At 36.5% G+C, this 13,447-nt stretch overlaps 2 protein-coding genes across 4 annotated transcripts in view; one reads left to right on the plus strand and one right to left on the minus strand.

Moving 5' to 3' along the window:
• The window catches only part of Trim24 (tripartite motif containing 24), a 96,156-nt gene extending 93,740 nt beyond the window's left edge, over window positions 1–2,416 (plus strand). For all 3 annotated transcript variants that reach the window (XM_040291371.2, XM_078040599.1, XM_040291372.2), the window contains 2 exons: window positions 659–808; window positions 1,566–2,416. In XM_040291371.2, coding sequence (XP_040147305.2) covers window positions 659–808; window positions 1,566–1,775 — 360 coding nt within the window. In that variant the 3' untranslated portion in view covers window positions 1,776–2,416. The remainder of the gene's footprint in view (window positions 1–658; window positions 809–1,565) is intronic.
• A 5,528-nt stretch (window positions 2,417–7,944) lies between these two features.
• Window positions 7,945–13,447, minus strand: part of Svopl (SVOP like) — a 58,940-nt gene continuing 53,437 nt past the window's right edge. Inside the window, exons 14-15 of the mRNA XM_021731119.3 lie at window positions 11,359–11,472; window positions 7,945–9,088 (exon numbers count right to left, since the gene is read on the minus strand). Coding sequence (XP_021586794.3) covers window positions 9,077–9,088; window positions 11,359–11,472 — 126 coding nt within the window. The 3' untranslated portion in view covers window positions 7,945–9,076. The remainder of the gene's footprint in view (window positions 9,089–11,358; window positions 11,473–13,447) is intronic.

Genomic DNA, 13,447 nt, shown 5'->3' on the forward strand with positions numbered 1-13,447 from the left:
AGTATGGGTTTTTTGTACCCAAAAAAGGCTTATAATGCCAGTACAGATTTAAAATTTTTGACACCAGATTGGTGCTTTTTATGATCTTGGCTTACAGCTACAACAGTAAAATACACCCCTTTTTCTTGAGATAGATAGACAGACAGACAGATAATCATTTCAGTCCTATGAGGTTGCTAGGATTATCCATATTTGGAATATGAAGAATTGAGGTTTCTTTGAGGTCAAGTAACTTATGCAGGATCATACCACTAAGCCACAAGCTGGGGATTAAACCCTTCTTTACCACTTGCTATAATGGTATGCAGTAAAATCATGCCATTCAACTAGTAATTCTCTAGTAATTGTTATTTGCTTAATAAGAAAGAGAATAGAGAAGAGAAGGTTCAAGAGGGAATATGTGAAAATAATTTTTCATAAAAATATTGATTAAATTTTTTGGAAAATTTAACCAATTTAAATTTTTTTTGGAAAAAGTGACAGAACATTTCCTAATGTGTAGAATGCAGTAGTGTGTTACTGTGTAGGTTTTCTTACCAGTGACAAAAATGGTATAGAGAAGAGCAATGAAAACAATCTCAATTTTATATCCCTTCTTATACAGTGTATTTAGGACCAGGTAGAAGTCAGTTATTATAACATCTCATTTATTTTGAAGGTGCCTGATTATTACAAAATAATTAAAAATCCAATGGACTTGTCAACTATCAAGAAAAGACTACAAGAAGATTATTTCATGTACACAAAACCTGAAGATTTTGTAGCTGATTTTAGACTGATCTTTCAAAACTGTGCTGAATTCAATGAGGTGAGGTGGGGAGAGGAAACAGCAATGTATGGAAGTCATCTTAGCCCAGACCCCTTCTAAATGTATACAGAGACCAAAATGTGTGCACTGGAATAAATTTTGAAGTTGCAGGTCTGTTAAGATATGTTAGAAAGATTGTCCAAATTTATATTCAAAGGTTTATTGCATGGTGAGTACAGATGCAAATTAGAGCTGATAACTTCAGGACAATTTTAAAATATTCTTCAAAATGAAAAGTATTCTTTGTCATCCCATCTTTTTTTCTTGGAATATTATACTTCTAGACTTTAATCTTTTTCATGTTTATCTTGAAATATTAAGGATATGTCCAAAAAGTTCTTGTTTAAATTTTTCTGGTCTCGGTTCATTTGAAACCTGTGACCTTTTGTTACTCATTCTGTAGTACCACATTTCTTTTTAACTTGTTCTAAAAATACCTGTTTTGTGATCCTATGCTTATGGCATCTCACTGATCTGTCCTCAGTAATCCAGTCCTACCATTACTACCTCCATTTTGGACAATTCAGATAAGTCAGTCTTTTATTTAGTTTTTAGCCAACATCCAGACTTTTTCTAGCCCCCCAACTCCTACGTATTTTGTTAATGGCTGTACATAAAATTTTCCAAAACAGTTAATTTATATTCATAATCTCAAGAGTCAAAGGTGAACAGAAAATGTAATGTAAGAGATTACATTTATGACTGTCTAAAAAGTAGGTCTTATTTTTTAATTCATATTTTTATTTTTATCCAACAGCCTGACTCAGAAGTAGCCAATGCTGGCATAAAACTTGAAAGCTATTTTGAAGAACTTCTAAAGAACCTTTATCCAGAAAAAAGGTTTCCTAAGCTAGAATTCAGGAATGAATCAGAAGATAATAAATTTAGTGATGATTCAGATGATGACTTTGTACAGCCCCGGAAGAAACGCCTCAAAAGCATCGAGGAACGCCAATTGCTTAAATAAACAGCACCATTGGCATATGCTTGTTTTTAGATTTTTTGTTTGTTTTCAAAAAAAAAAAATTTTTTTCAGTAATTTAACATCGATACAAAGAAGAGTTTGTGAGCTCTCTGATCTGTTTTAGACGTTTTACTAGACTTTGATTTCCTTAATAACCCATTTCTTTTAACCTCTTATTAAAAAAGAAGGAAAAAGAAAAGAAGGAAATGAATGGGAAAAAGAAAATGAAAGAAAGGAGGGGAGATAGAAAGTATGGTGGAAGAAAAGGAAGAAAGTAAGAAGCATCAACAATAAAATAAAGGGACATTCTTCTCCTTGGATTTTAAAACCACAATCTGGAGCAATAGCTACTATAGAAGGGAAATCGACTTTGTATGAACTCTGTTAAAATTTTAATGTGGTTTGAATGTGTGCGTTAATCTGTTTTTAGAAATTAATGCCCACTACTCATTGATTATGGCCCAACCATAAGAGCTAGGTTTATTGTACTTAACAGCAATGCTCCCCAAACATGAGTGGTAAGGAGTTCTTTCCCAGGATGCCAACTGGTGCAATGAAAGGGTAGATTAGATGCTATTACAAAGGCACCTAATGGTATATCTTGTAAGATGGCAACTGTATTAAAGAAAAAACAGGAAAACAAATGTTTGGTTTTTGTTTTTATCTTTATCTTGCCTGTAGAGGTGTTTGGTATAGCAGGTATTCAAGACCATTTATATTTCTAGATCTAGGTTTTCTTTAGCTTTCTCCTCCCCTAAAGGAAGTAAGTGTGCACATGTTTGGTTTCGCTGTGTGTCTATGTGGTTGGTTTGTTTTTTTAAGTGTGTAGATATCCTTTTATAACAATCCTCATTGTTTTCAATATGGCTTTTAGTGGAACTATCCGAAATATAAAATATGGCTGGGCACACCATGTTTGATTTGAGGTTTCTTCAACATATGTCTTCTCGGACCCTAAAAATAAGTTCCCCTGAAAGGAACTAGTTGTTATGGTTTTCTTGGGTCTTTATAATGAAAATGTGTTGTAGGATTTGAGAGCAGGTATTTGGAGGAAATTAGAATGAAAAAAAAAATTTTTTATGCATCTATTTACTGTTTTTGTTTGTTTTAAGAATCAGAGCCCCAAATTTTATCCTTGATCTGATTTAATAAGAATTTCTTTTTCATTCTGATCAAGACACAAAAGATCTATCTTCTGAGGAGAAGCATGTTGTTAACAGGCCAGTCCAGCTAGTTTAACATCCATTTATTCATTACATGTTCAGTGTTTTTTTAGAGCCAGATAAACTGTCAAAGAATCTAATCCAGCATTTGACTAAATACACATGAATATTTTTAGTTTGCCAAAGTAAACCTTTATAAATAAGACATTACAATTAACATCTGGAGGAAATGTTACTTTTTTAGGAGGACAGAAAAACTTGAATTCTCTGGTTATATTGCCTCCCATGAATTAAGCATAGAGCATTTGGTTTTATCCACATGACATTACTTTCCGAAATGGACAATTTGAAAATATTCTGTGGATAATTCATTGAGTTTTCAGGTATTGCTAAAAGACAAAATATAAGGAGAAAATAGCTATTAGCAATAGTTTCCCATTTTCTACATATAGACTTAGGTCTTATCCATAATATATCAATAATGTATTGTTAAAGTTTTAATCATTTTTCCAAATATGTGCTATATGGTGATGTTTGTTATTGTGTTGTTTTGAATATGCATTTGATATTTGTTCTCCTAAGAGAATCTGAACAAATTTTGATAATACATAGACTTTTTTGTCTGTTTTTACTCCAGTATTTTTAGCCCAGCAACTGTAGAGTTTTTTGCTAACACGTTTATTATTGGTATCTTAGAATACTGCTCTTCTGGTAGTTTGTTCTCCCACACTTGTCTTACATGTCTCCTTAGTTAAAACAGAGCAATACAGGTAAATTGTTTCACGAATTATCACTAAGAGAGGTAGGGCTTAAGAGAGAAAAAATATAATTCCCTAAATTTATCTGAGCCAGAATTTCTACTAATGTACCCCAGACTGTCATAATATTCAGTGCCATATGAACTTTTTAAAACAGTATTTCTTTTTCACTGTTACCATCTTTTGCTGAATGAAAAGCAGATGAGAACCATCTTTCCTGTAATCATACATAATAATATAAATTATATTAAAAGCAAATGTCTTGGTTTCTCTCTCCTAATAGCCATTTTGAAGTGGTCTCTTAAGTCCTGTGACCTTATTTAACAAGTGTCTATATTAAATAAGGTGAATCCCAACTAAATAGTTCTTAAATTCTATTTGAATAGAAGCTAGAAAATAGTCTACCCCACATTCATTCTGAGAGCACTCCCTCCCCCGAAAATGTTCAGTGTTAAACTTATGTACTCCGGTGTGTACATATTACCAAAAACTCTGGGACACTTCCCTCTGGATTTAAACTGAGAGCCCAGTAGCCTAGCTGCAGAACACCCATTGCAGAATATGATCAGGTTAATCCACAGTTATGAATGAACAGACCATGTTGGAACTGGGACTTCAAGAGTTCCAACTCAGTTGCTTTCCCAGGTGCTAAGCTCTCATCTTTCTGGCTATAAGGAAACCCAAGGACACAGTTGTTACTTACATACCAGTGACAGGCATATAAAGGACTGAGATAAACCATATTAAAGGCAGAATATATCTTTCCATCAGCATCTGGCAGTGCAAGCCTTTTGTCCTTTTAATTAACAAGCTCTGCTTTTCTGAACAGGGCATAGAAAAGTAGAACATGTTGGAAGAAAAGGAACTGCCCTCTTCCCATGGTTGTATTTTGTTTTCCAAGCTAAAGAATAGACTCTCTGTTTTACTACCACACAAAATAGCATATAGCTTAGAAAAGTTTTCAAAAAAATTAGCTCCACTATCAAAAGGGTAAGTATAGCCAACTGCTCTGTTTATGAATTTGCATTTCTAAGTCCTCTGCTTAAACTTCTAAATTTGACCTAACTTTATCAGATAATTTGAAAGGAGGAAACTCCTGCTGTTGAGACCTCATCCAAATTGATGGGAAGCCCAAAAGTAAGTTGCTGCATGTGAATGAAAGGTTTTTTGGTTTAATTGAAGATATACTCAGTTTCTGTTTATCCATATTATGAATGAGAGAAATCAAATTATCTGGCCAGTAAAATTATGGACATGACCTTGAGTTCAACCATACGATTTCTAATCAAGCTCCTCCTCTCAAATAACCATGTACATATTTTACTATGTAAATTAATAGTTGATGGCTTTACAAACATTTATTGTACTTTCATCTTGGATGGGCATTTACTGAGTCATAATCCACATGTAGGTAATTCATGTTCCTGAGAATTAGCCAATGCTATCACGGACTTCTCCATAAAGGTTTTTGCTTATTATGAAGGACATTTGAGGAAGCAGTCTTAGGATTTGGGTTCTGGTTTTTATTGGAGGGGAAAGGGGGGAACCAGGTGCTTTGATCTTACTATAAAAAATTGACAGATGGATTTTTTACGGTGAATGTTACAACAGTTAGGAATTGAATATAGGGGTGTTCCATCACTGGACTACATCCTCAGCCCATTTATTTTTTGACACAGGGTCTCACTAAGTTGCCAAGGCCGAATCTGAACTTGTCCTGCCTTTTGATATCCATGGCTGGGCCTAGTGGCATACACCTTTAATCCCAGTGACTCTGAAAGCTAAGGCAGGAGGATTAGATCACAAGTTGGAGTTCAGCACCAGTAACTAAAAGAAACCCTGTCTCAAAATAATTTTTTAAAGGGCCGGGGGTATAATTCAGTGATACAGTCTTGCTGGGTTCAATCCAGCAAGGCTGTATCACTGAATTATACCTGGAAGGGAAAGGGGAAAAAAGCTATGACTTGGTTTTGAAATAATAATGTTTCCTTAAGGAGTTACAATTAACTATGGCTAGGGGATATTTGGCATATCAATTCCTATTTTTCAGATGTTTGTCTGCTATGATAAAGCTCCCTAGTATTTCCAGTCCTGTGACTTATAGATTGGCTTTGATATATATGTTTATTGGTCTCCACCTACTTACCTGGCCAACTAGTGACATACCATTACTTTGGGAACAACCTTCTATTTGATTCTAAGGTTTTTTTCTATTTCTGTGGTGTGATGCTGGGGAATCCAACCCAGGGCCTCTTGCATGCTAGACAAGCATTCTACCAATGAGGCATATCCCCAGTCCTAAAATTAGTTTTTTAAATCCTAATTTTAAAAAAAAATCCCAATTTTTGTCCAAAAGTTCTTTCTTGGCAGTCACAAATGAACACAATTCAATCTTAGCACATTTTCAAATACAGCATGGAAGGAAATCTGTTTTACCATATTCTTCTGTGTCAGGGAACTGGGGAATAGGAACTTCTTGCCCCCGAATCTCATACTGTTAATCCAAGACAACTGAAGTAGAAAATCCAGTCTAGAGTTCTTCTATTGCAAATGATAAAGCCCAATTGTTTGGGGAGGAAGGTCAGAATAAACAGATCAACCAGCAGAGCACACTTCTTACCCTTGGAATGAGAATATACTGACCTGAAAAGTTTCTTTCCCCAAAGAAAATGAGTGTGTTCCAGGTAACAGACTTTGACAGTGATGCTGGTTATCTTAATTTGATCTTTTTAGGCATTAACTAATGACAGTATGTTTTAAAAGCCCAACATACAAAAGGTCCAAAATAAAGAATTTGGCATTCATATTACAGGAGTTTTTGCCATTAAAGAGTATGCTTTAAAGAGTTTAAAGGAAGTCAGGTTCTCTATATAAAACAGATTCATATTTTTTTATATTTATTTTTTAGTTTTTGGTGGACACAACATCTTTATTTTTATGTGGTGCTGAGGATGGAACCCAGCGCCCCTCGCATGCCAGGCGAGCGCACTACTGCTTGAACCACATCCCCAGCCCCAAAACAGATTCATATTTGGTTTCTATTTATATAAAGCAAAATGATCAAAGTCCTTACAAGTAAAGTTAGTGACTTGAAATTTGTTGACTTCCATTTCTAATGACAACTAATACTAAGCAATTTACAAGATTTAAGGATTTGTTAAATTAGGTATTCAATTAAAATTATGTGAATAGAATTTTCTATATAGGCTAATTTGGTTCTGTCTTAGGAGCCTGGGGCTTAGATAGAGCTAATAACAATTTCCTTAAGCCTAAAGAGCCTCAGAGATACTGAGAGTTCTGAAATCCTTAGGAAGACACTTGAGCATAAGCTTCGTCATTGTTTGACTGGTTTTCGATCACTGCCATCCTTTGCTTTTAGTTTTAAATTGCTGCTAACTTCAGCTTGGGGATTTTCAGTTAAATTTTTAACTCTACAAGTATAGCCAAGACATGTTTGCAACAAATATATTTCACCTAAAATTCTATAATAGCTAGACCTTAAAATGAGTGGTTGCCTGTTGGCCAAATTCAGCGTATACCCTGCTTTCGTTTTTCCACAATCTGAAAGCTAAGAATATTTTAGACTTGTGATGGAGTTCACAGGTACTCACAAAGCCTAAAATATAGACAGCCCACCATAGCATGGATTCTGCATCCAAGAATTTGACTAATTACAGATCAAAAATATTGGAAAAAGTCTGTCCTACATGTATGCAGACTTACTAATGTAATATAAATGCTGTGCAGGAAATGATAATCTATAGAGATGGTTAAAGCATATGGGAGCACATACATTGGTTATATGCAAATTGCCATTCCAATCAAGGACTCGAGCATCTGGGGAAGTTTGGCATCTTTAAAGGGTCCAGGAACCTATCCCCCAAGCATACTAAGGGACAAATCGATGTATCGATTTTAAGCCACTCATGGCTATTGTTCAAATAGGAATTATTTTCACTCTTTAAGGAGAATTGGAAATCTTTCATAAATGTAGTTTGCTAATGCCACAATACTTGCCATTACAGCTAATTTTTTTTTTCTATTATGAAATGGGGGTAAGCCAGCCTTGGGTTCCCCAACTTCAGTGGGCTTCTACAACAAACCTGAACACTGATAAAATATAAAATGTAAATGTGAAAGACTAGGTGTTCTTTCTGCAGCATGCCTGTCCTAAAAGAATGTGGTGTGCCAAACTGATACCTCCAGTTATCGGGCTGAAGTGTAACAGGAGAGAAGCACCCGAGGCAAGCAGAAAGTAGAAAGCAAGCAGCTTTATTTAAAGGATAGAACAGACTTCTTCCCTGAGGAAGAAGGGGACCCAAAAACTAGAATCCATGGGATGTGGAAGACCCATCCCTTTTATACATAAAGTTTCTTTGTTCTTTTATGTTCTTCTCCCTTATCTTGTTCACTTCCCTTCATCCTGTATATGACTGGGAGATGCAGGTAGGAAAGCCAAGAGGTGGGAAACAGGTGGGCTGAAGGGGCCAGGGAGAAGTGATCTGGGCAGGAAGGGGGGCCCAGGTGAATTAATTAGCAGCTCCCTTCTGCTCAGGGGTTGCTTTATTAACAATTCTTTAGGAAGGCAGTATTGGGCAGGTATTTGGGACACTTAACATTTCAATCTCCCACAGCGGAGTCTTCAACCTTTTGGACCCAAACCGGTTTGCTGTTTTTCTCAACTTGGCCCAATTTATGTATCTATACTGACTACCTGTTTTTAATTCTGGCTTCAAAACTATGATGTCTCGTGTGTATCAGTCTCTCCACAAGCAGGTGAGTGATTGATTATATGTCAGAAAACTGGCTATATACTTTCATTTTTATTATCATTATGAGAATCAAAGATTCTCCCCATTAAAATAAATGAGTAGAAATAGGGATGGCATGTAATTGTATACAAGCCACTAATTTAAGCATAATTTGTGAATAGACTAGGAAGGCCATAATTGATGCTAATATTAATTTGAACTTAATGACTATTCTAGTGGTTTTGAAAGATTTAATGATATCAGCCCAGTTCTTGTCCTAAGTACAAGATTTTGTCCAACTTTAGCTATAACCTGTATGGGAAAATACCAAGTATGTGTTCTAAGATTTTGTATTCTTGATATCAGGGAAGAAAAGACATCTTTAACCTCTCCCATTCATATACTTTCCAATCTTAGGTATATTTTGTAAAAGTTTTATATATTGTCTCCCAAGGAGGAGATGAGTATACAGTTGCCAGCTGTATTCCCATGGGTGCCTTATGTTCTTAGATACATAATCAGTTCATTATTGACTAGCATACAGAAATTAAACCAAGTTTTTAAGAAATGTGCCACAGATCTGTGAAGATAAAATACACTGTGCTCCTCTGGTAGATGTAGATTTGCAGGTCTCATTTAATTTGCTGGGGGAAAAAAAAGATTTAATAGATCAATAATACACTTTAACAGGCATTCTATTAATACTCAACTAACACTGGAAACTAATAATAGAAATCTCTTTAATACAATTTCTAAGGAATTAAGATCCAGGATTTACCTTTGTGTACCTGGAAATGCAATACTAGCTTTATAATTATTTTAGTAAAATATAGACATTACTTAGAAAAATTGTGTTGTTTTGTTTACTGGGTTCTTTGGGTATCACTGGGGAATATACCCAAGGTACTCTAATGGAGCTATACCCCAAGACCGTCTTTTCTTTCTGAGACCAAGTTTTGCTTAGTTGTTCAGGTTGATCCCAAACTTGCAATCCTCCTATCTTGCCTTGTAGCTGGGATTACAGGCATGCACCACTGCACTCATTGTGTGTGTGTGTGGGGGGGGGGGGGGCGGGAAGTGTCTTTTTTGTTGTTTTTTGTTTGGGGGGGGGGTTAAGTGGGTTTCTTAGGATAAGCCAAACTAACTAGTTCTTTTAAACTAGTTAGTTTGGCTTATCTGGTCAATTCCTGGGATGCTACCTGTATGTGTTGAAAGGAAGTTAAAAATTTTGGCATATTCTTGTAAACATTTCTAGAAACTTTATATGGTAAATGCTCAGAACACTGAGGGATGTGGGTATGTGTGCACACAGGATTTGCCCACAGGTAGGGCTTTGTGCTCAAACATGAATTGAATTGCCATATTAAAATTCTAAGAAAATAATATTAAAAAGTTGTAAACAGATGCAAAATTATTTCACCACAGTACTAAAAACAAGTCCAAGTCAACAGAAAATGAACTAGTGTTTTGTAGATGGATATGACTTGAACTGAAAATCCATTAGGCAAAATAAATGTTAAACTAGGTTTCATATTTATATAAAACACTACATGAAAAATTGGAAAGGAATGGAAAAATAGCACAAGATTAGCACCTGTACTTTCTAGCCTCAGTTAAATACTAGTGTGTTCCTTTACACATGTTACTCAACTTCCTTGTTTACTCATTATGTAAAGGATGTGATAATCTTTTTATTTACCATTAAAAGGAGGCATATGAGTCATCTAATTCAGTCTGGGGCATTCAGTGATGGGTCATCATTCCAAGGAAGGAACCTAAACCCTAAGTTCATGATTATATATGATAGGTCACCTAATCAGTGATTAAAAGGCATATTACCTTGAGCTAGGGGGAAGACTTCAAGACTGGTATAAGCCTGTGTTTCTGTATTCAATGGTGCCCTTCTTGGCTCTACTCAGACAAAAGCACTTTTTTTGCACCAAGAATATAAACCTTTTCTACAGCTTAACTCTTTTTCCCTCTTCAGAATATTTTGAATACGACAGGAGAGAGGGAGCAAATCACATTCAGCAGCATGAGCCTCATGCTACAGTCTCAGAGGCAGCAGCTCAGTGTAACCAGTAACCCCAACTATTCTCCCCCTCCCCCACACACACATAACCTTGCATACCAGCAATAGGAGCAACAAGCTTTAAGGCAAGAAAACATAAGAACTACCACATGGACTTTTGAGATCAGCATGAAGGCTAGGAAGACCATCTCTCCTGCAGCCTGCCTTGTACTTTAGGGCATCCCTTTTTCATTTGAGCAGTGTCTGCTGGTTGTTGGTAGTGATGGCAACTAGTGCTGCACTAAAGCTTTTGGCTTCACTCTAACCTCAGGTACAAGGGAGAAGGAGGCTGGACCAATGTGTAAGGAGCATGTAATCCTGGGGAGCCAGCTCCTCTGGCCACCTTTAGTTCTGCAGCAATGCTTCAATCCACACAGAAAAGTGGGAAAGGTAGAATGTTCCAGCCTCAACAACTGTCACTCATCTTAGTCTCTGATAATCAAACTACAGCTTTTAGAGAAAAAGGTTTTAAGTGAATTATTTGTTACTTGGACTTCAGTGCTGCTCAAAACTGTATGTGAGAAAGACTAAAGACTCAGTTTTTCTACTGGATTCTAAACTTTTTGTGTGTTGGTGCTGAGGATTGAAACCATATGTGCTATACCACTGAGGTACATCCCCAGCCCTTTTATTATTTGAGACAGGGCTTTGCTGAATTGCTGAGGCTGGCATTAAACTTAGGATCCTTCTGCCTCAGCCTCCTAAGTCAGTAGAGGGGATTACAGGCATATGCCTCTACACCTGGCCTAAATATTGTTTTACAATAAGCCATACCTACTTCAAAGAAGGAGACCCACATACCAAGTTCAAAACATGGCAACTGAGAAGACCAGTATCACTTACCTGCAGGGCTCGTCCCTTGGTCTCAATGGGAAGAGTGAATGCAGAAATGGCACATACAACACAGACAGATGAGAAGAGACACAGGGCTCCCAAGAATGATGCACTCATAAGAACCTACAAGTCACAAGAGAAAGCTCATTATCCCTAACTTTACAATATCATAGGTAAAATAAGGATAAGTCATGCATCTCTGATGCCAAGCTGGTGTGGGCATTTTTGTATGACTAGTATTAAATATGCACTGGCCAGCTTAGACGTCTCTTTGCACCCACCTGTCAGGCATCCTAGAGAATATATCACTGTGTGTGGAAGACATCACATCTGCCTGCTCTTCTACCTCCTCTCATACCAATTCAAGTTAACTTCTGACGTTACTTCATGCTATACCTTCACTACCAAAATGTTCAATTTCCCCCTTCAGATTTTTTGATAGGGTCGAAGGCACTGGGGATTTGACCCAGGGGTGCTTATTTTGAGGCAGGATCTCACCAATTTGCTGAGGCTGGCCTCAAAGTTGAGATCCTCTCAAGTCACTGGTATTATACGTGTATGCCGCTATGCCTAGCTCCCCACTTCATTCCAACAGGATGAAACAAAGTATTTCAGAAGATGTAATCTGAGTCTCTGAAAAGATTACTAGTGCATCTTGCCTGCATTCATAATGCATCACATAATAAGTATAACTTGCTATTTGTGTCCATATTTCCACAGTAAGAATAAATCTCTGCTCAACTGAGTATGAGAGCATACTGCAATTTCTCCAGGACTCTGTTCAACAGTGGCAAATAGCCAAGCACTTGATAGTTGTCAGCTAAATTTTAAGGGAAGTAATTAAGAAAAAGCAAGTCTCTTTAGAGTGAAAAGACTGCAATTTTCAAAGACCTAGAAACTAGCTGGTCTAGTCCAACCTCTCTTTACAGATGAATCTATATTGTGACAAGTATCAGTAACTATTGCCCTAAGTCACATACACATCTCTGACAAGTCGCCTTGTGTTACTAGAATCCCTTAAGATACCCAGTTTGGGAACCCAAATGTTGTATGTAGTAGGCCTGCTGCTTCCAAACAGTAAATAATTCTACTTAGGCAAACAGAGCCCACGATATTAACCTCATTTGGAATTGACATAGCAAATGATAGATACTGGCCTCTGATTTTATTTTCCAAATTTAGCTTTCCCCAAAGAGGAGTTTGTGTTTTGTGTATGCTGCTAGAAGTAAAAGAATACAAACCAAGAAATGCCAGGCAAGTCTGAAACGTGACCAAATCCTGCCACGATAGGGCATGTATCTATATTCTGCCCTACTACCTGCTATAGTGTCACTGTTGCCACTTGTAATATTGGATGCCAAGATTTTTACCACAACCAGAATGAATTCTAAAGTATAAGACCATGATGGGTTGAGTTCAGGTCATACAACTGTTTTTTCAGCCAGCACCAGTGAGGAACTGCCTAATCTTTTTGGCTTCCCCAGAAGGATATAGGGCTATGCTTCATAAAAAAAGACTCTGACAACTCTATATTGAGTTATTATTTGATATTCAATAAATTCTGCCTAACCAAAGTCAGTTTCTATTATTTGAAAGCAAGAACTTAATATCTGATTATAAAAATGGGGCACCAGGCATGGTGTGCATGCCTGTATTCTCAGCTACTTGGGAAGCTAAGGCAGAAGGTTTGATCTTTAAAGGCCAGCCTGGGCAATTGGTAGACCCTATCTCAAAATAAAAAGGGCTGGGGATGTAACTCAGTGGTAGAGCGCCCCAGGGTTCAATCCTCAATATGTTTAATGGAATGGAATGGAAATAACATTTAATTTGTAGAACACAATTAACATGAACAAAATATTCAGGAATAAACATACCAAGGAATATGTAAGAAACATGAAAATTATAAGTACATAAATCTTTAGTTCTTAGAGGGAGTCTTATAAAAATATAACTCAATTTTCTATAATTTTAACAAAATCCTGTCAGATTTTGGAGTAAATTGGGGGGTGGGGAAGAGATTCTGAAATTAACATGAAAGGAAAAATATGTAAGACAAATCAAGAAAACTTAAACCCATGGGTGTGGGGAAGCCTGGGAG

This window comes from Ictidomys tridecemlineatus, chromosome 2, assembly GCF_052094955.1.
Source record: "Ictidomys tridecemlineatus isolate mIctTri1 chromosome 2, mIctTri1.hap1, whole genome shotgun sequence".
NCBI classification, from domain to species: Eukaryota; Metazoa; Chordata; class Mammalia; order Rodentia; family Sciuridae; genus Ictidomys; species Ictidomys tridecemlineatus.